Below are 25,641 nucleotides of genomic sequence, written 5' to 3' on the forward strand. Positions count from 1 at the left end.
GAAAGCATAAATACCTTCAGCCACTTTAAAGTATTTTAAACAATCATATTTTTCATATATATCTGCAATCTTAAATTCTTGAGGTTTTTGGTTAAGAAGGATTTTTAAATAATGCTAGTAAAATAATGCTGTCTTCTATTATTTTGTCCTGTAATGCTGTCATATTTTGGCAATTAGTTCCGTAATAATTACCCTACTTCCAAAGAAAATGAAAATTTAAGTTCATTAGTGTATGCTCGAAAGACTACAAGAACTTCTGTAGACCCTGTATACTGGTCAGTGTATCATATATTTAAAATAAATCAACACTTTTCAGCAAACAACTGTCTTGATGCACGCATACCAAATTTGTTTTCACTTAATTGACAAACATTTTTGCTTTGACTAGATAATAATATATGTGTAAACTCTGGGCTGTTAGTCACTGAGTTGTATTCTTAACAGTTCTTAGTGATTAGTTAATAAATGGTCAGTCTCACAAGTGAAAAGAGAATTCAGATTCTGTGACTGACTTCAGTTGGCGTTCTAGAATTCAGTGTGGAAGCAGAGGGATCACCCAAACTTGATAGAACTTCTCCACCAGGCGCATCTCTGAGGCCTCATCCACAATATCTCTGATTGATCAGTCCCTCTGTTGGTCACATGTAAAGGGAACTTTTAAGGACAACTGATGTATTGTCTGAACATTTTATTTATTATATTTCTGTGAATATAAGATGGTATTATTTTTTTGTTTGAAAGCGAAAGCCTATATTTTTAAAAATAGTTTTACATCCCTTTGTTTCTTAATTTTCTCATGTATTTTGAATGCAATTGGTATTTTTAATTACAAGGCAATCCAGATTTTCTAATTGTCATTCAGAATGAGCTTTTTAACTTGGCGACCAAGAAGGAACATAAGGCATTAACAGGTGTGATGGATCTAAAGGGGCCTACAGCACCAGTGCAGCAGAGACTTTTCCAAGATGAGATGTTAGCTCTGTTTTTATTGGGTGGCATTCTGGTCGTAAATGGGACTTATCTCCTTGCAGTGGCATGGAGCCATTTTAACAGAAAAATATGAATATGAGCAACCAAGAGATCATGCATGAGGGAACAATGTGTATGGAGGACAGGTTTTCCACCTAGCAGCCCAGAAGTGGGAGCCAGTTGATGCCTTTCTAAATCAGTGGGGAATAGGATATTCAAACAGTATTCTAGCTGTGTTGCAATAAATGTAAATATTTCTGTTCTGGGAGATACAGTTTGATTTCCTTGTTGGTTCTGTGCTGATGCTCTCTGTAGTACACTTTCTTTGTCATTATTGCCATCTTAATTGTGCTTTATTTTTTTTTTTGTAGAGGTTGATCTGACTTTGTAGTTAATTTTAATGTCTGAAAAAGAAAAGGATGGGGATACAGTTCCCCAACTGCTAATCAATTTTAAATTAAATTAAATAAAAAATAAAATGCATCTTCTGACCATTTTAATAACTGCAAGAGGTGAAAGCACTTAATACCTATATATTGCTAAGGATACTCTCTTTTCCTTTTCTAACTTCTGAAAAGGAATGACAATTGTACATAGCAGCTTATTCATAATAAAAAGAAGGGCCAATTAACATCCCATACAATGTATGTCTGTTACATGCTTCAGAAAGCAGTTTTATTGTTTCAATTTAACTATTTGGGACATATTAAGGAAAAGATATGTGAAACAACATGTTATTGAAGTTCTTTAGAATATACTTTCCCAAAATTTGCTCTATCTTTATATGTAATTATTTTTATATGTTATCTTTTTATCTAATTCAGAGTCTATCTGAAATACTAATATCAATTTCCTACTTGTAATTCATGAGTTGGTTTTGAAAGAATGCTCACTTGTCTGCTCAGCAAAACATTAAAAGAACAAAACAAAAACTGGGCATTCTCATACTGTCCAGCTGGCAGGCAATGTAATTGGCCTGTAAACAAGTTGCATTAATCTCTGAGAAGTGATCTGCAGCAATAGCAAATTATCTCTGTGCTTAGTATAGTAAAAGATTTCATTATAGTTTGATCACATAAAAGCAGACTTTGGAATTGCATTTGTAAATCCAAATGCAGAGGAAATAATTGGTTTTGTGGCCATCTTACTGCCATTCATTGGTGTAAACCAGACTTTTCAGACAACTGGTGAATTCTCTTACATATTCTGGAAAATATAAGCATCTCTCAACTTTCAGATGGAAAAATAGTATTTTGGGCTTGGGAGCAGGTGAGGCCTGTCTCTTAAATGGTTTCTCTTCTCCAGTGCTGGGAAAGTGTGTTGTCATTTGAATAATAATTGTGCCGCCTTCTCTTTCTCCCTTCTTTACCAAGTTACATTTTCAAAGACAAGGTTCATGTCCCTTCTGCTACGTTCTGAGGAGGTCATTGAATTGGGGGAGTATCTTCTGTAGATGACTTAATTTGGAATGAACACTGAACAACAGACAAATTGCTTATCCATTTATATCCACAATTAATTTTTTCTTAAAAGTTTTTTCTAAAATATTTTTTAAAAGATGAAAAAAAAACAACCCTAGGGGAATGTCTTTGAAGGAACAATATTAAATATATTTGCAAGGTTCATTGTGCATTACTGTTAGTGATGTAGTTGCACAGCTTGACAACAGAGGGAAGAATTGCACAGCAGTACCAGTCAGTTGTTTCACACTGCTTTTTACGCAGAGACAGCTGGTTAATTTTGTTGCAGGCATTCAGTTTGAGTATTTTTATTTCCCTTGTAATCTTAACTTGAAAACCAGTCTCTCTTACCTCCCAATTTTCCAATCTTGGAAGTAGATAAAGTTCAATACATTCATTGTAATTAGAATATATATTTGTTTCCCCAATAAAAATATTATCCCTTTTAGCAGCTTAAAATATCTTTTGAGTTTTCCTCTAAACTTATTCACATACAAAATAAATATTCAGAAAAGTTCTTTGTTACGCAAAGGCTTGTCTTTAATATCCCTCAGAGAGGAAAGATTACTTTGTTTAATTAGGGGTATGGTATCTCCTTCAGCCTCCAAGCAGCTAACTCGAGGTCCTTTATGAGTTAACTGATGTGTACTGTAAAATAAATGAAAAAGCCCTTTTCATTAAACACAGTAATTAAATACTCATGCTTTTGTGATGGCATTCCTTTTTCCTCTCTTGTACTGTGGAGCCTAGAACTGGACACTGTATTTGAGGTGTGGCCCCACCAGTGCTGAGCAGAGAGTAAGGATCACCTCCCCTGACCTGCTGGCAATGTTCTTCCTCACGCAGCCCAGGACCCCTTAGCTCACGTGGGAGTGTTGCTGGCTCGTGTTCAACTTGGTGCCCACCAGGTCCTTTTCTTCAAAGCTGCTTTCCAGCTGGCCGGCCCCTAGCATACACTGGTGCGTGGGGTTGTTCCTCCCTGGGTGCAGGACTTTGCACTTCCCCTTGAACTTCATAAGGTTCCTGCCTGCTCAGTTCTCCAGGGGTTGAGGTCTCTGCAGCACAAGCATGTGGTGTGTCAGCTACTCATGTCAGTGTTGTACCGTCAGTGAACTTGCTGAGGGTTTGCTCTGCCCCATCCAGACCACTAATGAGGATGCTGAGCAGGGTTGGAGCCAGCATTGTCCCCTGGGGTACCCTGATAGTCACGGGGCTCCAACTAGACTTTGTGTCACAGAATGAATATGGATTACAAAAATGAATGCTGTTGTTGATAATACTAAGAACATGTTATTCTGTCATATAAATTTACCCTTATTGTATAACAATAATAATAGAACTTGTGATATCAAGGCGTGTCTTACAATGATCCCTGTTTTCTCTTTTTTTTTTAACCTTGGCCCCTTTTGGAGATGGGGACTAGGACCTGATTTGCCTCAGTCCCTACGGCGAGCCAGTGGCAGTCACAGTGGTAAATTGTAGGGGTTCCTGCTTTTTAAAGCTATGCTCAGTTTTTGTTAGACTGTTGCCTCACAAGTATATGATACAAAGCCCTGTCTTTGATTTAATATTTATCATTAATTAGGGAAGTGACTTGCTCCTTTATTTACAGACTTCATCAGCACAAGCTGCTTGTTAACTTACCATTCACTTAATATTCCTCATGGCAGTGATAAGCTAATGTTCAGAACACAGATGTATTGGGTTGCCTCCATATGGTGCTTTGTCTAATGAATCAATTAGCTATTTTGGAAAAAATCCTTGTGAAGCTTCTTTTCTCTTAGTGAAAAGTAATCCTACAAATGGTGGAACAGTTCTTCATTGATGCTTGTGTTTGAGCATAATTTTAGACAAAAACTTTGCAGTAGTTTTGCTAGGTTCTCATTTAGGCTTTCTTTGCACTCGGGAAAAGGAGGGGGTTTGTTTGCTTTAAAGTTTCTATTTGGAGGATTTTGAAGAGCCACTGGAGTCAAACATGTCAAGTGACACACCTCTATTCTAGGAACTGTATCTTTGCCACTTCTAGGGCGTGCAGTCTTTCAGCTCCTTTGAGAAGTTGGTGTAGATACATAAAACTTAACTGTTTAAAACTTGAGAGACAAACATTAAAGATGAAAAATTAGGATGGTTTTGTGTTAACTTCTGAGGATTGTAGATATACAGTTTAATACCTTGTCAGAATGTAGCAATGTTTTATCAATCAAGTCTATCAAAGTTTTTATATTAAATGTTCTTTGCTGCATTGTCTGGTGCATTTTACTTAACGTTACTATTTTTTTCTGCATACAATATTGGTTGTTACAGATTGTTTCACTTGTGTTAGACTGATTAAAGGACAGCTTGAACAGCTAACATAATACTGGTCTCAGTTTAAAAACAAACAAACCAACCCACCCAACACAACCCCCCTCCCTGTTCAGCTTCCTGACTGAGATTCTTACCGAGAAGTTGTGACTTTTCTAAAAGAGAAAAATAAAGCAATATGATAGACCCTGGTAAGGGGGCAGGGAAGAAGTGAGGATCACTTTATAGGGACCAAATACAATTGTTTTGGTTGGCAGAACCAGTGTACCTAGGTACCAGATACAGCATCTATGGAGCCATCCATGAGATATCATAAAAGTGTGTATTTTACTCTTGTCCTCTCAGATGGAGTTATTTGTACTTCTGTGCTGTGTAGTTCTCTATTCCCTATTCCAAGTAAGAGGATATTACAACACCCATAAAAACACTGTAAAATACTTTTCCTGGAAAAGTTTAAGGGGATGTGTCAGACTTGTCTCACTGTCTAAAATACGCTTGTTAACTTTAAATATTACAGTAAACTTTGAGAATTCCTAAATTTGAATCTAATAGGTATAATTAGAACTAATCATTCAGCAAAGAAAATCTTGCCTAATCTGACTTCTTAAAAATTTTTTTAGCCCCTTGATAGCAGGAGTATTGTCAGTTTTAAGATCACTGCTGAATTTTCTGCTTAACTCACCCCCCTCTTCTTTCCCCCCTGGACTCCCCACTCCACCCAGTACCCACTCGCATTGCCTGCTGTGGAAAGCTCGTGACGTGGGTATGTGGCAGGGCTTGGCTGTGTCACCAGTACAGCTGTGGGCAGCTCTAAATAGGACTTGTGTCCGTTTTTCAACACTTAGTATTAAATGATAAATTCTCTAATTAGCCAGTCACACAAATTGCACATATGTATGTGAAAAGTGACAACGAAAGTAATTTGGAGTAGATGCTAGGTGCTGTCGTGTGGCCTCTTGAAAAGTCTGGCTTGAACAGATTAAATATTTCTTGTTGTTATGTTTAGAATATATTAGAAATAATCGCAGACCTGCACTTGAACTGTTTCCCTAAGAGAAGAAATATTTTGGGTAATGTTTAATGGCAAGATAAAAATTAGGTCGAATAATGTAACTCAAGACTTGTAATGTCTTTAATATTGCATATCGAAAGCATCGTTAGCACCAAACATCCTGTATGTGTTTACACGTGAAGGTGATGTGTTGAGATAAATTTCCCAGAGGAAGCTGTTTCTTTACCAGTTATCTGTCCCTCTCACCTGAGCCTGAACAGCAAGCAGCCAAGAAACTGTAACAAGATTATGATCATGTGAGGAAAAAGAGACAGGGATGGAGAAAAGGGAGAGGCAGTGGTGAAAGCACATCCTGCAGAAGCTGTCATTTACGGCTGCCTTTAAAAAAAAAAAATCAGCAGGGATTTTAGCTGTGCGTTGATATTCAGAAAAGCGAGGTTGTTTTGAGCCACAACTTGCTTAACATAACGTGTCTGGTATCGCTGTGCTGCCATGCTGCTGCTTTACACCTTTCTGATTTCTTTCCTAGAATCAATCTACCGACGGGGAGCCAGAAGATGGAGGAAGCTGTACCGAGTGAATGGGCATTTGTTTCAAGCCAAACGTTTTAACAGAGTGAGTACTGTTGTATAAAACGTTGGGTTTGGTACTGTTCTGTGGTAATTGTTTTCTCAGTCTGCGCTTATTCTGTATCTGAGTGTTGAAAAGAAAGGGAAAGCAAGATGCTTATTCATGTGACTTCTCAGTCCATACGGTGTTATTCAGGTCATAACAATGAGAAAAACTTGGAAGTCTTTGAATCTGGGGTGGAGTTATTAATATATGATTGGTGGAAATTATTTATTTTTAAAGTCTGTAAAAAAAATGGGTTTTGTGACTATTTAAACTGATGCATACTTAAAGCAGCTTTTCTCCTCTCCCCTCTTTATGTGATTTTGATTCCTTGTTAGCATAATCTTTTACCTTCAGTACTTTTTGTCATACTTAAAGATTAGAGCTCTTGATGTTAGCTTTAACTGTTTTAAACCTGAGGTACTGCATAATCTAATTAAGAAAAAAAAAATCTGTTTTATTAGCTAAAATACAACTGCATTCAGAATCTGACTTAATCCACACAAGCCAGTGTAGCTTTAAGGCTGAGACTCCTCCTTCACTTATCCCTTTATGCCAAGTATTGCAGCATGTATACAAATGTATTACACACTTTGGGGGATTCCATACAAAACTGAGTACAGCGAGGTGAGTTAAGTTTTTGATTCAGCAGTAACATTTTTTTTTTAAGAAATTAGCATTATATTTTTTTCTAATGTTCCCCACCCCAAAACTGCATTGAAAGAAGGAAAAGCCCCTTAAAACTCAGTATCATATCACTGGATATGTGAAAAATAAAGTCATACATCTGAATTATAACATGCATTTGTATAATGTGGTGTACAGACTCAATTTTTTTAAATTTATAGTGTGAAACATATACTTTTGTGCTTATTTGCTACATAGTTAAAACATATTTCTTTGAAACATTGTGAGTGCATACCCGCCACATTAATAATCCATAATGTTATAGATAATGATGTTTTAATTGAAATTAGGCAAGTAGTGAATATACACATAAAGATTTTGAACCTCATTAGCATGCCCATTTGTCAACAATCCTAAACGAGACTACTTTGTTACAACTGTCTGTATACAGATGAAATCATAAAAAAGCCAGAACACAAACCAGATCCAACTGAAGTTAGTATTAAAGTTGACATAAGCTGTAAAATGTGACATTAAAATGTATAAATTAATAATAAATTATGGTCATATATGCATGTGTATTACTAAATTAGATACCAACTTTTAATGTTGACTGAATTTTTAAGACTTGAGTATTACCTTATGAATTCATTCCTATTTCCAAACAACCTTTTAAAACTTTTTCAGGTAATTCAGGTAAATGAACACATGCAAGAATCTAAACTTTAACCTTGTTGAATATAATGGTTAACTCTTTGTTATTCCTGTGTTTGTGTGCCCTTTGGGGAGGTATGAGAGGGTTACCTGTATTGCTGAAGGAGTTTGGGAGCTGCCCTACATCCTTTTTTTTCCCTTGCTTCCCTGCATCTGCCTGAAGCAAATGAGGTTATGTTCTTGTATGTCGTTTCCAGCACCTAAGATGCTTTATTTAGTCTTAATATTACTGCTGCCAAACCTATACAAGAATACTGAAGGAAGTCTGGTGGAGCAGGAATTTTGAAAGAAGTGGCTATAGATGTCCAAGGCTTCCTCTGTTATTAGGCAGAATTTTTTCTGTGTGGCTGTTTTTGGTGTTTGTTTGTTTTTTTCCCTGGGCAATGTGGTTTGGGTTCCTCCTGACCAAGGAGGACTGGCTGTACAGATGAATGGGATGTAGTAAAGGTTGGTTTTCTACAACTATCAAAATATGAGGAGGGCAATACAGAAAATATTTTTTAAATATGGTCCATTCTTTGATACTTACCCCTCCCCATACTGCTAGTAAGGAGTTATAGTAGCTTAACGCTTTTGGGCAGGACACCGTGTGTGATTCATTAGTCTGAGGATCTGAGTAACCGCACTCTAACTTGCAGTTTGCTGGGAGGAACAGACTTCCACTGTTCTGGGGCTTTGGGACAGTTACAGAGTTCTGCCTAAGCCTGAAACAGAGGATGAGTGCAGGACTTCATGTGAGGCTTGCAGGATGATGGGCAATGTCTTAGCCTGTTACAGTAATTACTGGAGAAAATTTGCAGAGGGAATAATGAGTAAGTCTTGTGTTGGCAACCTGTGCACTGTGTGGAGGGATAACTCAGGCTGGGTGACTTCCTGGCATGTAAGAATCTCAGATTGCTATTTGGCACTTTGGGTAAAGTGGATAAAATGACCACAGCACACATTCTCTGGAAAAATTATTTAAAGACCTGCCCTGTTACAGTCAGCAGTAGGATGTCTGGCTTCGTAGTTTGTGCTCGTTTTGATTTAATTTATTCAGATGCCATTTTGTTGCGTGTATAAAAAAGGCCATATATTTTTGATATTAAGTAGTGCAACCAATAGAGGTTTTACATCAGACTTGATAGGTAAGAGTTTTATTTATGCAAAGTTTCTACTGGTGTTCTGCCACTGTTAAAGTATATAGGTGCAGATATGGAATATCTTCATACTTTAACTTGTCTTTTGTAACATTTTGTGCCAGTGTTCTCCAAAGCTGTGCGTTTGGGTGCTTTTTATGCATAATTGTCTAGTACAGATTCCTGTGGGTTTTCTTTGGGTTTGTCAGAACCTGAAATTCAAAATATACTTATTGTCTAAGAATGATTTGCTAATGTCAGGCTGTAATGTCTTCCATATGCTTGAGAGCTTTGTTTTCTTAACATTCATTAAAAAAGGACTGCATTTAGCTGAATTCTGAGTATGAAGTGTGACCTTCAGTTATTTGGGAAACCCTGTATATACTAAAAGAATTAATATTGAGTATCTGTTAGGAGGTGACTGGGATGAGTTCTTGTAGGGTGGATTCTTGCTGCTAGATAACTACTTGCCTACAGAAAGAAATTGATAACTGAACTGATAATATGCATTCTGGCTTTTAGAGAGCGTACTGTGGCCAGTGCAGTGAAAGGATATGGGGTCTCGGAAGGCAAGGCTACAAGTGTATCAACTGCAAATTGTTGGTCCATAAACGTTGTCATATACTTGTTCCACTGACCTGCAAAAGGCATATGGTAAGTTTGTGTTCTGTATAAAGCTGAGATGTTCTGTTGTGTCCTGTGCTGCTGTTTGTGGATGTGCATCCTAAGTAATTAAATGCTGTGCGTGGTTGTAGATTTATAACACTTGGTGGTGTTTGGTTTTCAGTTTCTGAAATGTCTGTGGAGGACAAGCCTTTGGGTTGTGAGCAGTAGAGACAAAGTGAGAAAAGGAAACTTGTGATATGATTTAAGCGTGAGCAAGCTGGAGTTTGACTTCTCCAGTAGACATATTGTGTTTTACAGATGGATAAAGAGTTGTCATTGACAGTCTTGGTGTTTGTTCCTTCTAGTCTATGGGAATGTTTTAAGAACTAAGGTGCTTGTGTGGTTTTTGTACTACTGCTTGCAAAAAGGCTCGTTGCTTTCATGTTCTTGCCATCTCAGTTTCTCCAGTACTGTTCTCATTCTCTCTGTTCCCTTCATATATTCCAGTGACAACTCTAGTGTCTTTCCTAAGCTTTCCTACCTTTTGGTAGGCTGGTTTTATAATGCATTAGAAAATATTAATATTTGTAAATACTTCCTACAAAATCCAGTTTTTTTTCTGGAAGGTACAAACGTAAGGTTCTCATTATGTTGTAGTTATATGGCAAGACATACTCACTGAAAAGGGCCTGCATAAACCAATGTGTTTTTCCTCTGTAACTTGTGTATTTTGCAAGGATTCGGTCATGCCTTCCCAGGAGCCTCAGTTAGATGATAAAAACGAGGAAGTTGACCTCCCTGCAGAAGAAACTGATGGAAGTGAGTACTTGCCTGTTAAGTTGGAATTGATGTGGTTCCCCCTTTGGAGGGCCAGTTTCTACTCTACCCATTTGGGTTTTTTAAAGTTTGCTTTGGATTAGCTCTAGTTTAGTCCCAGGGACTCAATTACAGTAAACATATTTCTGAAGCATATCATCTGGTTCATTTCATCCTGAATTCATACGCTCTGAAACCATTGCAGAATGTGAAGTTAAGCACAGAGCAATTAGCAACAACAGATTTACTTTTTAAAATAAACAGAAAACCTGCACTTCAGATCCAATGATGCTAATATAAGTGCACCCTCAGACTTTAAGTATTTCTTAATTTTGTGCAATTTGGAGTACTCTTTCTAGGTTAATATTTTTGGTGATTTAACCTGTCTGGTTTTAAGGGCCCATTTATCACACCCATTCTCCAAAATGACTCTGGCCTTTGTCAGTCAGATACTATTATGAGCTCAAAGGTTCATTGGTGAGTTTCTTACCATCTCCAAGTTGGTTGTTTCTGCAGTGCCCTTAGGATCTGCTCTCAGGATTACAAGAATAAAGTGGAAAAATTTGATCAACTGTCCCATTGTATTTAAAGCAAACGCTGACCCTAAGCTACTAAATCCTCTTTCCATTTATCAATTTTAAAAATCATTTCTAATGAAGGCCCTAACCACGCTGCTTGTTTGATTTCTTTTCCAGTTCCCTACATTCCTTCAAACCGGAAACATGACAACATTAAAGATGACTCTGAGGTATGTTTTAAAAATACTTTTGTAATTCACACTTACACATTCTTAATCATACAACTTCTTATATAATAGCTAATTATTGGTCCTGTTTTTTTCTACTGCCTTTTAAAAAAAGAAGTCTGGGTTTTCTTTCTGAAAACTGATGGTTTTTTAAGCATTTTTGTTGGATTTCTCAGATTTCTTCTGTATATAGCTCTTGTTATCCCAATCACGATGTGAGAGACTTTTTTCTTTTTTTTTCCTCCTCTCCATTCACGTTGGAACAACAGTGATGGAGCAGAGGGTTTGACTTTGTTGGTCCTTGCAACAAATGGTGGCTTTGACATTGTCTTGTCTGCTCTCTCTAATGGATGTACACCCTTTATCACCCTCAGGCTACCTCTACAGGCCATCATTATGAGAGTTGGTTCAGTCTGATAATACATTAACTATCCAGCTCTCTGAGATGTTTCATATAAGTAATACCTAAAAAATTATAGATGGCTCCTGTGGAAATACAAGTAGAATAACATACACTTAAACTGTAGATGGTCTGACACAATCTCTGCATGCCAAGAATGTTATTCCCTTAAAGGAGTTTGAAAAATCCCAATACACTTTAATTCTAAAGGACTTTAAGACATTTCTTTTAAAAATGCTTCTGGCATATTTAATAAATAGGATGCACTCTGCAGAACACTAGGAGTTAGCTTGATATCCCACTTTTAACAAGCCTGCACCTTTTTTTCCTCTACCCCCACTACAATACTTGTCACTACCATTATTTCACACTTGAGTAGTTCCTGCTCTTGGGTAGGTGACTGCCTTACTTTCAGTCACGCATCTTTAGATTTTTATCTCAAATTCAGAGATGGAAGGGTATAAATTCAAAACACATCAAGAGAATTTTAATTGCTGTCCAGAATTGCAGCTTCTGCTATGGTTAGTGCTCAGGTAGATACTGTTTGTGTTTAAATTTTGATAGGTGCTGTTTGCTCAGCTGTCCTGAATTGTGCTGCTCTGATATTCCCACCTTGCTTTTGAGCTTTACTGAAATAATTCAAGGTATCCTACAGAGAGGAAGTGCCATTCTGGGAGCTTTGTTGACTAGAATCTTTAAGCTTAAAGCAAGCTCTTCTAATAGCAGTCAATCCTAGATCAAGATTCTTTATATAAGTACTTTCCATAGTTCAGCAGAATGCTGATCTGTCTACAAGTACAGCAGTATGAGGTCAGATAAAAATAGGCCACAGAAGTGTGTCAAAGCATTGTATATATTGGTGAAAGATGAAATGTCAAAGTACATGCTACATTTGTCTAGTTCAACTGCTTGATCTTCAGTCTTGCATGTTCAAATCTAATACCAGCAAACAGTCAAGAGAAATTGTATCTTTTTAAATAATGAATTTTAAAATAACATTCTTCATAGTGGAATATTTCCTGCAAATTCTCACATTTGAGAAATTGGCATCTGCTTCAGTATGTTCCCAGGCACCTATTAGAAATCTTCATTTTCATTAACACTGTAGTGAACTTGATACCAAGACAGGTATATTCATTAGCAAATTATTGTCTTCTTTTCAAATAGCCTTTATTAATTAGTACTAAAATATCTGTCAGAATATGAAAGATGCTTTTCACTTAGTGCAAAGATAATTCCCCATGGTTTGCGGTTCAAGAATTTAAATAAAACTTCATTTCTCAAGGCATTGCCTTCTGTTTTCCAGTAGGGAATATTTAAATGATTCATTGAATGAACTCTGCCTTCAAAAACACCGTACCTTTTAGTAGAGCAAAACCAACAGCAACCAAACATTTCTGAACAAATGTTACAATAATATGAACAAATATGTTACAATCAGCTGTTCAGATCTGTGTGCCAGTGACAACGGCCAGCAAACTCAGCCAGTTCTGTCCAGTGGTTAAAGACCTCTTTGCTTTAATAGTTACTTGATATGAAAATTTCTTCTGTTTCTAGCATCTGTTTCTTTTTATACAGGATCTCAAACCAGTCATTGACGGAATGGATGGAATTAAGATTTCTCAGGGGCTTGGACTGCAGGACTTTGATTTAATCAGAGTTATCGGACGCGGAAGTTATGCCAAAGTTCTTTTAGTTCGGTTAAAAAAGAATGATCAAATTTATGCTATGAAAGTAGTGAAAAAGGAATTGGTCCATGATGATGAGGTAAAAGTCTGTGTTAATTGCATTCTGCTACATGTTGTAAAAACTTACTGTGCTTTAACAAAAACCATTCAACTAAGAAAGCAGCTAAGGTTTTAGACAACATTTCTGTGATAGAAGTTTTACTGACTTTTGAACTCATTTGTCATCAACTGTCTGCATGAAGCACCAAGATTAAATCTGAGAGAAATGTCCCTTATTTTAATAGCAGTTAACAATTATTAATAGTCTTAGTAGAATGCCTGTGAAAAATATTCCAAGCTGGATGTGCTAATCTGTAAGTGATGAGATAAATAGGGCAGAATTTGGCCACTTAATTTTGAAAGAAGACAAAGATGTTTTCCAAGGCAAATGAATGTAGCTGTGAGTGTCTGCGTTTTAGAATAGGAGCTGAAACTGTGTTCTTACAGTCACGATCACAGAGCCTATATGCAAGTGACACAGTACTCTGGGATATTTTTTCCACGGGTTTATGCTACTACCATTCGAGGTCACTATAGTTTAACTGGCTTGTAAAAAAAATTCTGTCTGCCACAGAAATCAGTGCTGCATTTATTAATTAATTTCAAAATCCTGTTGAAATTTTTTTAATACAGGATCTCAAATGCACAAGTTGGGGGGCAGGGGATTAAAAAAAAAACCCCAACCCTTCATCTTTTTCCTATAATATTCACACTTCTTGAAAGGTATAGATTTTATATCCATTCTATTTTTTTTTTGTAAATGTGATGAACCAATCACAGCAAGCAAGGAAGGCAGATTTGAACCACCTACAATGCCACTAGACTGGAACCTGCCGTGTTCAGTAATGGAACAGGGGATGAGGTAACTGGAATGCATGTGGTCAGACCACAGCCCTGATAGAGCAACTGGTACCTGACAGAAGGATAACGAGTGTTGTCAGGTCCCAGCTTTAGTGGAACGCTGCAGTGTGACGTGCTCATGCAGGAGTGGCAGAGTGTATGACAGGGTACGTAAAGTATGATGCCATTAAATATTTGAAGAGTAAAGAAGTACTGTGTCATCCTTGGGGGTGGAATCCCAAACTCTAATAAAATAAAATAAAGAGGTGGACAATTGGTCTCACCTCATAGGAAACTCCTTATATAGCTGTTTTTACAATAGAAAGTGAATTTTTCAAACAGAATGCAATTTTTAAGATGATGATGTTATATTAATTTTGTGCTGTTAGGAAGACTGGATTTCTTGAAAGTAGGATGTTAGGAAAAAACCAAAACACATTGTTTTAAGTACTATTTGTGTTGGTAGTTTCAATCAGTTTTTCTGGCTGCCTAGCGAGAGGCTAGGGTTAGGAGAGTAAAGTTCTTAAATACTTTGACTTGCTCATTTGAGTTTTGTGTGGTTTATTTACTGTTTCCTTTTTAACATGTATTTTTCCAGGAAGGTAGAAGCTAAAGGAAAGTATTAGTTAAGGAGCTATGCAGTAGTTCCTGAGAATCAAAGGTAGATGAGAAAAGTCTTTCTTGAATAGTGGCTCTCACAGATAATCACATAGAATAGTGAGCTAATTGGTTTTTCTTTTCTGTAAGATAGGCTAATGAAATTCTGGGATTGATAGGAAATTCACTGAATTCTGAGAATGCATGAGATATTGCAAGTACTGGAAATTTCACCTAGTAAGTCTTTCATGGAGAAAGAAAATTAATTACATAGCAAGTATCAGTACATTTAAATCAGGTAGTGCTTTCCAGTAATGGTTGATCTTGGAGAGAAATAAAGATTCTTTTCTAAATGAGACTGAAGGAAATCAAATACCTGGGCTTCTGCTGTTAAATTTTCTAAGCTTAATCTTTCCAACAGTAGTGCAGTAGTATACTACTAATGTACTAGTACACAAGTGCAATAAAGCAGGGGTTAGCTTAAAGACTCTTAGAGCAGCTCATTCAGTAAAAACAAAAAGAAGTGGTCATGTTTATTGTTTTATTCAAAATTGGATTTTTGGCTCATTTTTGGACCCAAGTTTACCCTTTCAAGGTGATGCATCTTCAGGAGTGTCTGAACACAAAACCTAACAGATTTATTTAATTTCATGGTGACATTTCTTGATTTCCTTTGAGACTTTAGTTTCATTAATGATCCTTAACAGGAAGGCTGGTTTCTCAGTATCTTTGTTGTCTCCAGACTGGTGGGAAAGCTGGAAGTATTTGTTGGAAATGGAGAATTTTTAGAACAATTATATTTCTAGTTTGCTGGCAGGGTGCAGTGTTTGCAGGGTGGAACATGATCGGTGTATTGCACGAAGAGTGAATATCTACTGCTAAAACTAGTTGTCCGTAAGGTTTAAATTTAGTATGGTTATACGAAACATTAAATGCTTTGTTATTATGGATCTGAGTTTTGCAGTACTGTGCTCGTATCATTCAAATTTTGATAGGTTTTTATTATGTGGTGTTGCACCGGGTATGCAGGACTTCTCCTGTTGAGGTATTAAAGGCAGGCTGTGATACTTTTAAGAATGATTTTGGTTCGACAAACTAATCAGGTTTTGGTAGTTTCATTGAATTAATTTTGAGTTTCAGATGAGAAAATGAAGTTCAGGTTATTTGAACTTTTTAAAAGCTGGCGATTCACATTGTGTGTGTTACTGGCATGAGTTGCTTCAGCAGCCTTAGGATCATTTACCTAAGATAATTGAATTCATTTCTGTGAAGCAGTATGAGCAGTGTATCAAATATTGCAGATGTATGATATTTTGTAATGGCTTAAATTTTGTGCAGACCTTTCTAAATGGTTAAGAAACTTCTGAATATATAATTGAATTAAAATGTTTTATAACTTCCTCCAGATTTTAGGGGGGTTTGTCTTTCTGAAGAACTTATGTAACAATGACGGTAATGTAAGGGAGAATAGATGTTCACAATTTCTTTTCTGGGAATGCCCACAGTAGTTATCCAGCAGGAGTTCTGATTGTTCAATTACTCTATTTCAGGATATTGATTGGGTACAGACAGAGAAACATGTGTTTGAACAGGCATCCAGTAACCCATTCCTAGTTGGTTTACATTCATGCTTTCAAACAACGAGTCGGTAAGAAAGATCTGAAATTATTTTGTTTTGAAACTCTTGATCGTTGTACTAACTGCTTCTCATAAAGCAAACATAACCACTGCCATCACACAGTCAGTAATTCTTGGAAGGAGGCACTAATATTGTCAGGGACTCACTGCTACGACAAAGCCAGTTCTAGCATGGTAGCTTAGCCAGCGTGGTGTGGAGAAAGGTCTGGATCTGAAGGGAGAAGACAAATGAGAACGTGGAGGAACCGTGCGCTGTCTGCCTGAGCACGGGCCGTGTGGCTTCGGGAAGGGGAGGATGGTAGCAGGGTAGAACAGAGCTTTGTGAGAGTCCATAATCCCTGATTCTGCTGAGGAGGGCCGAGTCAGTGCTCAGAGGGCCAAACTGGAGTTCTCTGTTCTTCAAAATAGCATCAGAGTTGGCCTGCTCAGTAATAATAGTTTTTAATACTAACTTAAAAGCCTACATGTGTATGAAGTATTTTTTACCTATATGAGGCTTATGAGCCCTTAGCTCATATTAATGATGTGATTTCATTTGAAAAAGTGCTTAATAAACTCTTAGCTACTTTGAAATACCAGTTCTTTGTCCTTGTGTGCACAATCCGAAGTCGATTATTTGCTGCTTATTTTGCAATTGGAATGTGAAGGAAACCAAGGAGAACTTCTATGCCCATGCTTATGTATGTCACTGGGGAATTCGGATGTGTGGTGGTTTTGTGGTGGTTTGGGGTTTGTTTTTGTTTTGTTTTCACGGGCACCTGTTCACTGTTACCCTTTTATAAGGCCCAGTGCCATACGTAGTGTAATCAGCAGATAAAAGTCATTCTGTCTGGCTTATTTGAATGGCATGCAGTGCAGAGTGCAAACTGTTTTAAGAAGTTTTCATGGATTATCTAGTCATTTATCCTTAAGAGTAATCACTTGTTCATTACAATGTGTATTATCAATTTTTAAAATACAAAGGCACGCACTGTACCATTTCTTCAGTCCCCAAACTTGAAACCCCTTAATGGTTATAGTCACAAGAAACAGCATTTTCCTAGCAGGAAAAACATAGGATAAAGGAAGTAAAGCAGCTGTAGGAGGAGCATTCTGAAGGCACATGGACTAGGGAGTATTTTGGAGCAGGGAAAAAGAATGATCTCAAAGGTGACTGGCTAAGGATTTGACCAAAAGAAATCTGTCTTGCAGTAAGGAAAAAAAAAATAAATCTTTAGACGATCTTAAACTTTCTGTATTCCGTAGTATCTTCAGGAGTCCTGTTTTTCCAGCCTAGCTTCTCCTTGCAGGGAAACCGTAGTTTTATGTTTATAACTCCAGCCATTTGCCACGGGTATAGCCATAATGTCAGGAATTCCCCATTTGGTTATAGCTGTAATGTTATAAAATCACAATTATGACCTTATTACAGGAACAAAGAGAAGCACGAAACTGATTTAAAGTGAATAAATTAATCAACATTAGATTGTGTTAACTGGCCCAAAATAAACAAGTTGTAATATGAGTACAGTTTGTGTATAAGGGTACTAATGGGAGGAGAAGTTCCAAAGGAACATGTTCTTTCTCTTAAAAATAATTTAAAATAAATTTTTAAGATAAAAGAAGTGTGTACTTAAAAAAAGATGCTAATTGATGCTAAATGTAGCTGTTTACATAGTTTCAAATACTAGTGATTTGTTTTATTATCGTAATAAAATATGTGCCTTGGGCTTGCCCAGAGTTGCCAGGCAAGTGTCTTCCAAGGATGGCAACGATCTGAAACCTCCATCCTGCAAAACTGTTGGTGTTTGAGTAAATCCTTCTAAACCCAGCAAGGACAGCCAGTACTCACACACTTCTGTGCTTGAACATGACATGACACAAGCAACTTTCCATTGCAGGTTCTGAATGGTGATAAAGCATTAGAAGCTTCTAAATAGGATAGGAAAGTTGGAAAAAAAAATATCAGGAATGCTGTAATAAACTACTTGTGGCATTGCTATCTATTTTTTAATTGTTTATTTAATTTTAGTTTAGTGATTATATTCTTGTGGGGAGGCCACTGAAAGACTTGCAAGCTGGGAAGCTGGGTTGTGTCCAATAATTTTCCCTGGTTTACCTTTTAAGTTTTTAATTAAGTGTTTCAAATGAAGAATCCCTTTTAAAGGAAAAAAAAAATCATCTTTAATTGTTACCAGTTAGAATGGTCTGAGAGACTGGAGCATGTGTTTTCCAAACGGAATGTTTTCCAGTGTGTGAATATATGAAAAGGAGTTTTCAACTCATGGAAAATTAGGTGTATAAAGAAATACTGTCTCCTGGGACAGCCACAACCTTCATAAGAAACTCTCTCAGCGTGTTTCTGTCCTGTAGGTCTCTCTGACCGTGGCAGCATTGCCTGGATCATATTTTCCCAAGGATTAAACCTTTCCTGCAAACCGTAATAGAAGTCTTTTTATATGGCTGATTCCACCTAGATTTCTTTCCCCTACTGACTTCTCTTGTTTGTTTTGAGAAGACTGTTTCAAAAACTTGTTCTACAGAAGAACTCGTAGGCCTTGATGCCGCAGCCTTTCTGTGCCCAGATCTCCCATGTAGAGAATATCCTACGTAGAGAGGAGCACGAGTGGGTCCATTACACTTCTTTTAATTCAAGTTTTTCTACAGATACAGGTCTTGACAAAGTCAAGGGAGGGTGGGATTTCATTATCTGTCCAGCTAGCTCACCAAATTTAGTTTTCATCTGTGATAAATAATGGACATATGTAAATTGAGTCTCTCAGTCCTCAAATTCTTTAGTCTCAGTTTATCTATACAAATAAAATGGAACATTTTTTTTTTTTTTTCTTCTGGGAATGACAGTATGTTTCTTAACAGCATATCAGGAAGGGTGCAGTGATGATCATAGGGTTTAACAGAAATAATTTTGTATGTGTATATTAATAATATGGTAGATCATGTAACTTTAATCGGAAAAAGATTGTTGTGTCCTATGCTATTCAGATAAAACTTACATTTTTTGGAAGTAAATTTGGGTTATGTCCTTCTAAGTGAGTCTTTTGTCATCTTGCTTTCAATAGATCTGTTTGAGCATTTCAGGAACTGAACCAGCACAAATACCAAGCTTCATAGTTATATATTTAATTAATATCACAAATCCTACAAAACACATTGATCTGTGTAATGTTGCCAGATACTCATTAATTATTGTAAAAGATGAAGTAATTTTTAAAAGACAGTGACCTTTTAGTGGCAAAACTATATCAAAAATACAAATGGGAAGTCTCAGATTTTGTCCATGCAGAAACCTTGTTGACTTAGGTGTATATAAACTACATTCACCTACAAAGCTGTTCGGATTTGATGCTGCAGCTTTGCTATTAAAAAACCAATATTAGTCAAGCAGAGTAATAACAATTTAATAATTATTACATCAGGGAAATCTGTGTCAGATTGCTGATTGACTACTCTTTAGTAAGAAAGGTTTGAACGTAAATTGATGCATCTTTTAAAGTATTGTTTCGTTTTAAAACCTCTATTTTAAATATCAGCATTGTTTCGGGCAGGCTTTTTTTTTAGTCAATCACACGATGTGATTCAAAGCAGCGCATTCACTGAGCAAATTTTATACTGTGGAATTTTGTTCCATAAAAGTCAAAAGAATCAACGTCACTGAATAAGAGATAGTCGTGTAACTGTGTTGTTGTTATTATATCTTTTTGCAAAGGAATGACAATTTTACCATTTTTGGATAAACTTTCATTTTTGCCATGTGTCATCTCCTAGCATACTTCCATGGTGTTGCTGTTATTTCTAAATAACTTTTTAAAAAGTCTGTATATCGTTATATGCTTAGGAGTGTGTTTTTCATCTATCGCCGAGTGAGTACCTCATGTGAGGCAAATGCTGTTGTCTTCTGTACTGTTTAATAGTTCTGCAGGTTTCACACCAAATAGTAGCCTGTTGTATGCAGCTGCCTCTGCTTTACGTTTAGTCTGTCTTTTAAATAAAGGATGTGATCCTGCATAATAGGGATCAATAAGTACTCTCTTTTTTTCTCTTAGTTTCTGTAACTATAAGAAATCTAGAAGTCTAATTCAAGAGTGGAAGTGAAAATGGCTCAAATTGGAAGGATAAGAATAGTTTTTCTTCTTGAGAGTTTCCTTGGAATCCATTAATTGTATTATATACTTTCAGATTGTTTCTTGTCATAGAGTATGTAAATGGGGGAGATCTTATGTTTCATATGCAACGGCAAAGAAAACTTCCTGAAGAACATGCAAGGTATTTGACTAACACGGTTACAGTGGGGGGTTTGTGTTGTAGCTGGTTGATGTTGTATGAAATGCTTTCCAAACTTTATTGCATAAAAGAATATGAATAGCAATGAAAGAATGAAAGGTTGATAAGTCTTAAGTTTACAATGTACTGACCTGGGAAGAAATGTTCATTTTATCTTTTTGAAGGTTATGTCTTTTTTTTTTAAGGAAAGCAAGCATTTGATGAGTAGTAACAGTTATTTACTTTTGTTTATTGCTTCATACTTAGGTAATGCTGCTTTGATCTGTTGATAGAAGATGTAACTATTCTACTTATTTTGATCTTGAGTTGAATTAATATAGTGTTGATAGGAGAATACAAACAATCTATTTTACATGGCTTTGCACTATGTAAAGTCTCATCATAACTTAAGGTGAAAATACAGATCTCCTATGTCGTACTTGGAATTCTCAGAAAAAAATCTGTAGGATAAAGAATAAATATTTTCTTAATTAGTAGAATGAAAAAAATAATTTCCCATATTTAATTTAAGGAAGGGTTGTACAATAGGAGATCAGTGTCTTTATTCATAAGTGTGCCTTCTTTTTGTAACGCTGTTGATAGAGAAAAGCTGACTGTAAAGTGATGTTTTAAGAACAGTTTTTTTTAATTGTACTAGCTTTGGTACAATCTTAATGCTAATATGTATTTTCTCCTTTTTAATTTCAGGTTTTATGCTGCTGAAATTTGTATTGCTCTAAACTTCCTGCACGAGAGAGGCATAATCTACAGAGATTTAAAACTAGACAATGTTCTTTTAGATGCAGAGGGTCATATCAAACTAACAGATTATGGCATGTGCAAGGTAGGACTTTTCTTACCTTTCTTTTGTCACTTTGTCATTCAGTAATATATCTCTCTGGTCATGCTTCTAAGTCAAATACCGCATCCAGTGATATTAAGAGAAAACTGAGCCAAGTTATCCTTATTTTAGTGCTAGTGTTACTGAGCCCAGTGGTTGTGGAATGGGAACTTTATTCTGAAAAATGACTGTTGGAAGAATAGAACCACATTTGTAATTTTTTCCTTTGTGTATTTCAAGTTATGTGGGTCATTTTTGGGGACAGAAGTTTGGCCTGTTGGCCAAGTTAATTTCTTTTACCTATTTAAGTTTCCTATGTGACCCAAGTTAGAAAATTTATCTTTAAGACAAGTATGTTTTTAAAAGGGTCTTTTCCATCTCTTAGTAACTGTGCTTCTGTGAATGTGAATGCAAAATTTGCATTTGCAAAATGTTGTTACAAATGTGTTGTGATTCAGTTTTAATCAATTGATTTGCTGAAGATAAGTTGTAAAGTCACAAGCTAGCTTTGAGCACTGTGAGTATTTATTTTCCTCTAGTGTTGCCTTTTTTGAAAGGAAGGTCTTTAGACACCCTGAGTAACTTGGCTTTCTAAGTCTAATTAAGGGAAATTCCTGGAGAAGGAGGTCAGCTTTTAATTTATGAAATGATTTATGCATGTAGGAAGGTTTGGGCCCTGGTGACACTACAAGCACTTTCTGTGGAACACCAAATTATATTGCACCAGAGATCCTCAGAGGAGAAGAATATGGTAAGCTGTGACTAAACAATTTGTAGTTACAATAAATCACAGAGCAAAATTCTAATTGTAGGTTGGCTCAAATACAATTATTTTTACATTTCCAGATTTTTGTGCCATTATATGTTGAGAAAATTGAATGCATATTGTAGAGTTTAATTTTTTTCTGAAATAAGATTATTTTTTTCTCTTGCAATCACTCATTTCAGCTTCTTTTAAGTCATACTTTAACCTGAAAAATAACTCTTAAATGATACTGTAGCAAAACCAAATCCACTCCTTGAAGAACTTGACATCCCAGCTACTCTTGTCCTCCAGACAAGGTTACAGAATGCTATAACAAAAAGTTATTGCTTATGCAAAAGTCAAAAGTTTAATAGTCTTTTTAGCCAGTGGTGGTAGTTCTGAACTGATCTGATCAATAGGTTGAACCTGTCATTTAGTTATAAGATACTATAATGTTCGACTTTTTAAAAAAAAATCTGAAAATTTCCATCTTAAATACACTGAATTTTCACTGAAGCATTGCTGTCTGGCAGCCGCCTGCAAACTCCTACAGATCACCTTTTGTAATCCCAGCCTCAAGCCTCATCCAGTGATAGTGTAAGTCGTGATGGCTGTGGCTTCAGTGGAAGTAGAGAATTTCAGTGCTTTGTAGAACCAGGCCATTAATCTTCATTTATATGACAAACAACACCTGAATTCAAGGTGTCCTGGCTGAAAATCTGCTCTGCAATTATTTACAGGGTTCAGTGTGGACTGGTGGGCTCTCGGTGTGTTGATGTTTGAAATGATGGCAGGAAGGTCTCCGTTTGATATTATTACTGACAATCCAGACATGAACACTGAAGATTACCTCTTCCAAGGTATAGTCATCTTGATTTTTTTCTTTTATTTTTTTCCTTCTTGGGGGAGAAATAATGAAAATTAGCAGTTCTAGTAGGACAGTTAAATTTTCCTTTTCCATTGTTATCCCATAGCTGCCTGTAGATCAAGGGCCCCAGTATTTCCAGTTCTTCATCCCAGGAATTGATTTTGTTGAACTCAGATAAAATGGTCTGCAATTAGGAAGCCTTCTTCAGACAACAAAATATTTTTTTTAAAAATGTCCACAGTTCAGAAAGACAGAAATTGTCTGCAGTGGTATCTCTGTTGGAAAGCAGTCCACCGGCCAAGAATTCATTTTAAAATTCAGTGCTACGTGAGAGGATAGGAGATCTTCCTTGACAGAAACCAACCAACCTGTAGTTTTGCTCCAGATAACTTTTAATTATTTTTTTTACTTCTGATGAAATTAATATAAGTATTCAGCTTTACCTTTTGGGAATAGTTATGTACGAATTTTCCTAAACCAAAGTAGTAATACTTGCCATATTTATCACAGTAGAAACCCTGTAACAGTTTGGGGAGTTGCGAAGTTGCCTGCTCCCTAATATGCAGAACCATTCTTTAAACTAGTTACTGCAATTATGTAACAGGATCTGCCCTGGTCTTCTGGACAACCCTAATGTTAAATCAATCACTTCTCATATAGTGAGGACACTGAAAAGGTTTTATTCCCTGTTTATACTACAAACAGTAGAAAAAGATAATGAAGCTAACAATTCTTTTAGGAAGTCTTGACATGTCAGTATAACAGTGCCTTGAATTACTCTAGCTCCTTTTGTTTGCATTATTTTAATTACCATATATTCCCATTTTCCAAATAGTAACATATTTAAATAATACAGTGTTTGTATTGAAATCATGGTCAATGTCATAAACCAAAAAACAATATTGCTGTTTTTAAACCTGTAACAGTTATTCTTGAGAAGCCAATCCGGATTCCAAGGTTTCTTTCTGTCAAGGCTTCCCATGTGTTAAAAGGATTTTTAAACAAGGTAAATAACATTCTCTTATTTTTAGCATCTAAGATCTGGAAGTCAGAGCTTCCCGTTGAAAGCAATACAGTTAAGAAGTTAATCTGCTTACTATTAAGAAAATCTATAAAACCTTGGTATCCTGTATGTTAAAAAAACCCACTTCTTACTTGCTAATTTACTGAGGGAATTCCATAGCATGGATTTGATTTAAAAGCCTGCACCTAGTGGAAAAAAAAAATAACTATAGGCTTGTTTATAAACTCTTCTGTAATACTTACTACTCATTTAATTAAGCTGATTGAAATCCATAGAACCATTATCATTTTTTGATGGAGAAAAGAAGGATATGAATTGTACACTACTAGATAAATCTAGATTTTTTTTTTTTTATTTTAAGAAGTTGTAAAAATAATTTTAAAATGAAATTCCAAACAAACTTCATTAAAAAAAAAAAAAAAAAGAAAAGCTCTTGATAGCCATAATAGGTGTATCTTAGCAGCAGTTTGCGTAGTACTAGGGAATGCTGGAGTCATCTATGTGGGCTTTTGACTAACTGGACTGTAACTGGCTCAGGGTGTGTGATACGAGTTTCTGTGTTCTCCGCAGGACCCCAAAGAAAGGCTTGGTTGTCAGCCCCAGACAGGATTTTCTGATATCAAGTCTCATACGTTTTTCCGCAGCATAGACTGGGATCTGGTAAAAATAATTACTTCTGTTTCTGTGTGTTCAAAAGGAAAATTCTCGTAGTTTATTAAATGTGCAAATAAGGAATTTGATTGAATCCACAGGTTTTTTTAAAAGCTTCTGTTACTTGGTAATTGTGCCTACTTCTGTCTTCATCGTAGGAAACCATCACAGAAATGACGTTGTTACGTTTATTGACACTTGAGCAATAAAACAATTAAGTCAGGAACACCGTCTTAACCAGCATTACATTTTTTAATACCTAGTTGAACAGTGGAAAAATATGCACATACTATTTTCCTAGTCCTAGGAAGGCTACAGGAAGTGTAGGAACAGGCAGGCAGCAGTGCCTGTAATAACATGAGAGAGGTTCAGTGGAGGAGAGAAAACGGCACGATTACATTTTTCCTTTGAAGCCTGCTGTTCAGACTTTTACAAGAGGGAACGTTAGAGGAGCTTATAAAAGGGAAAAATAAGTTACATTCTTGGAAAGCATCTTGGCTTGAATGGAAAGCTTCTAGAGTATGTTCTCTGTTTAAAAACTGTTGAGCCAGATGTATATAGCAACAGTATTTTTCTTAATATATAGGGCAAGAGACTTGGGAAACAGCTTTTCTATAGTCTTGAACTTAAAATTTTATTAATTTCTGGTAATTTTTGAACTTACTGTCTTTAAAATACAGCAGTAGGGTAAACAAGATGGGCATATACCATTTAGTGTCAAAACCTACTAGTCTGAAACTTAATGTCAGATTGTATTTAATGTGTTTATATTTCCACCAATATTAAACTCAACTATAGTGACTTTGGCTCTGGAGTACATTCATGCTGATGTGTGTTGATGTTCTTAGGGGATTTTGTAAATATTCAATATTTTAATTTTTCCCCTCTCCCATTATATTTTTTTCTCAGCTGGAAAAGAAGCAAGCGACCCCTCCATTTCAGCCTCAGATCACAGACGATTACGGTTTGGATAACTTTGATACACAGTTCACCAGCGAACCTGTGCAGCTAACCCCAGATGATGAGTATGCTTTTCTTTTTCCCCAAATACAATTGTATATTAAGAG

The 25,641-nt window shown here is 36.2% G+C and overlaps 1 protein-coding gene across 2 annotated transcripts in view; it reads left to right on the top strand.

The window, feature by feature from the left end:
* Positions 1–25,641, top strand: part of PRKCZ (protein kinase C zeta) — a 45,429-nt gene that overhangs the window by 15,987 nt on the left and 3,801 nt on the right. For both annotated transcript variants that reach the window (XM_068414283.1, XM_068414282.1), the window contains exons 6-18: positions 6,275–6,360; positions 9,339–9,470; positions 10,160–10,241; positions 10,934–10,986; positions 12,962–13,150; positions 16,098–16,195; positions 20,362–20,448; positions 21,154–21,289; positions 21,950–22,037; positions 22,772–22,891; positions 23,826–23,905; positions 24,494–24,583; positions 25,484–25,599. In XM_068414283.1, the coding sequence (XP_068270384.1) occupies positions 6,275–6,360; positions 9,339–9,470; positions 10,160–10,241; positions 10,934–10,986; positions 12,962–13,150; positions 16,098–16,195; positions 20,362–20,448; positions 21,154–21,289; positions 21,950–22,037; positions 22,772–22,891; positions 23,826–23,905; positions 24,494–24,583; positions 25,484–25,599 (1,357 nt within the window). The remainder of the gene's footprint in view (positions 1–6,274; positions 6,361–9,338; positions 9,471–10,159; positions 10,242–10,933; positions 10,987–12,961; positions 13,151–16,097; positions 16,196–20,361; positions 20,449–21,153; positions 21,290–21,949; positions 22,038–22,771; positions 22,892–23,825; positions 23,906–24,493; positions 24,584–25,483; positions 25,600–25,641) is intronic.

This window comes from Nyctibius grandis, chromosome 17 (genome assembly GCF_013368605.1).
Source record: "Nyctibius grandis isolate bNycGra1 chromosome 17, bNycGra1.pri, whole genome shotgun sequence".
Taxonomy (NCBI): Eukaryota; Metazoa; Chordata; class Aves; order Nyctibiiformes; family Nyctibiidae; genus Nyctibius; species Nyctibius grandis.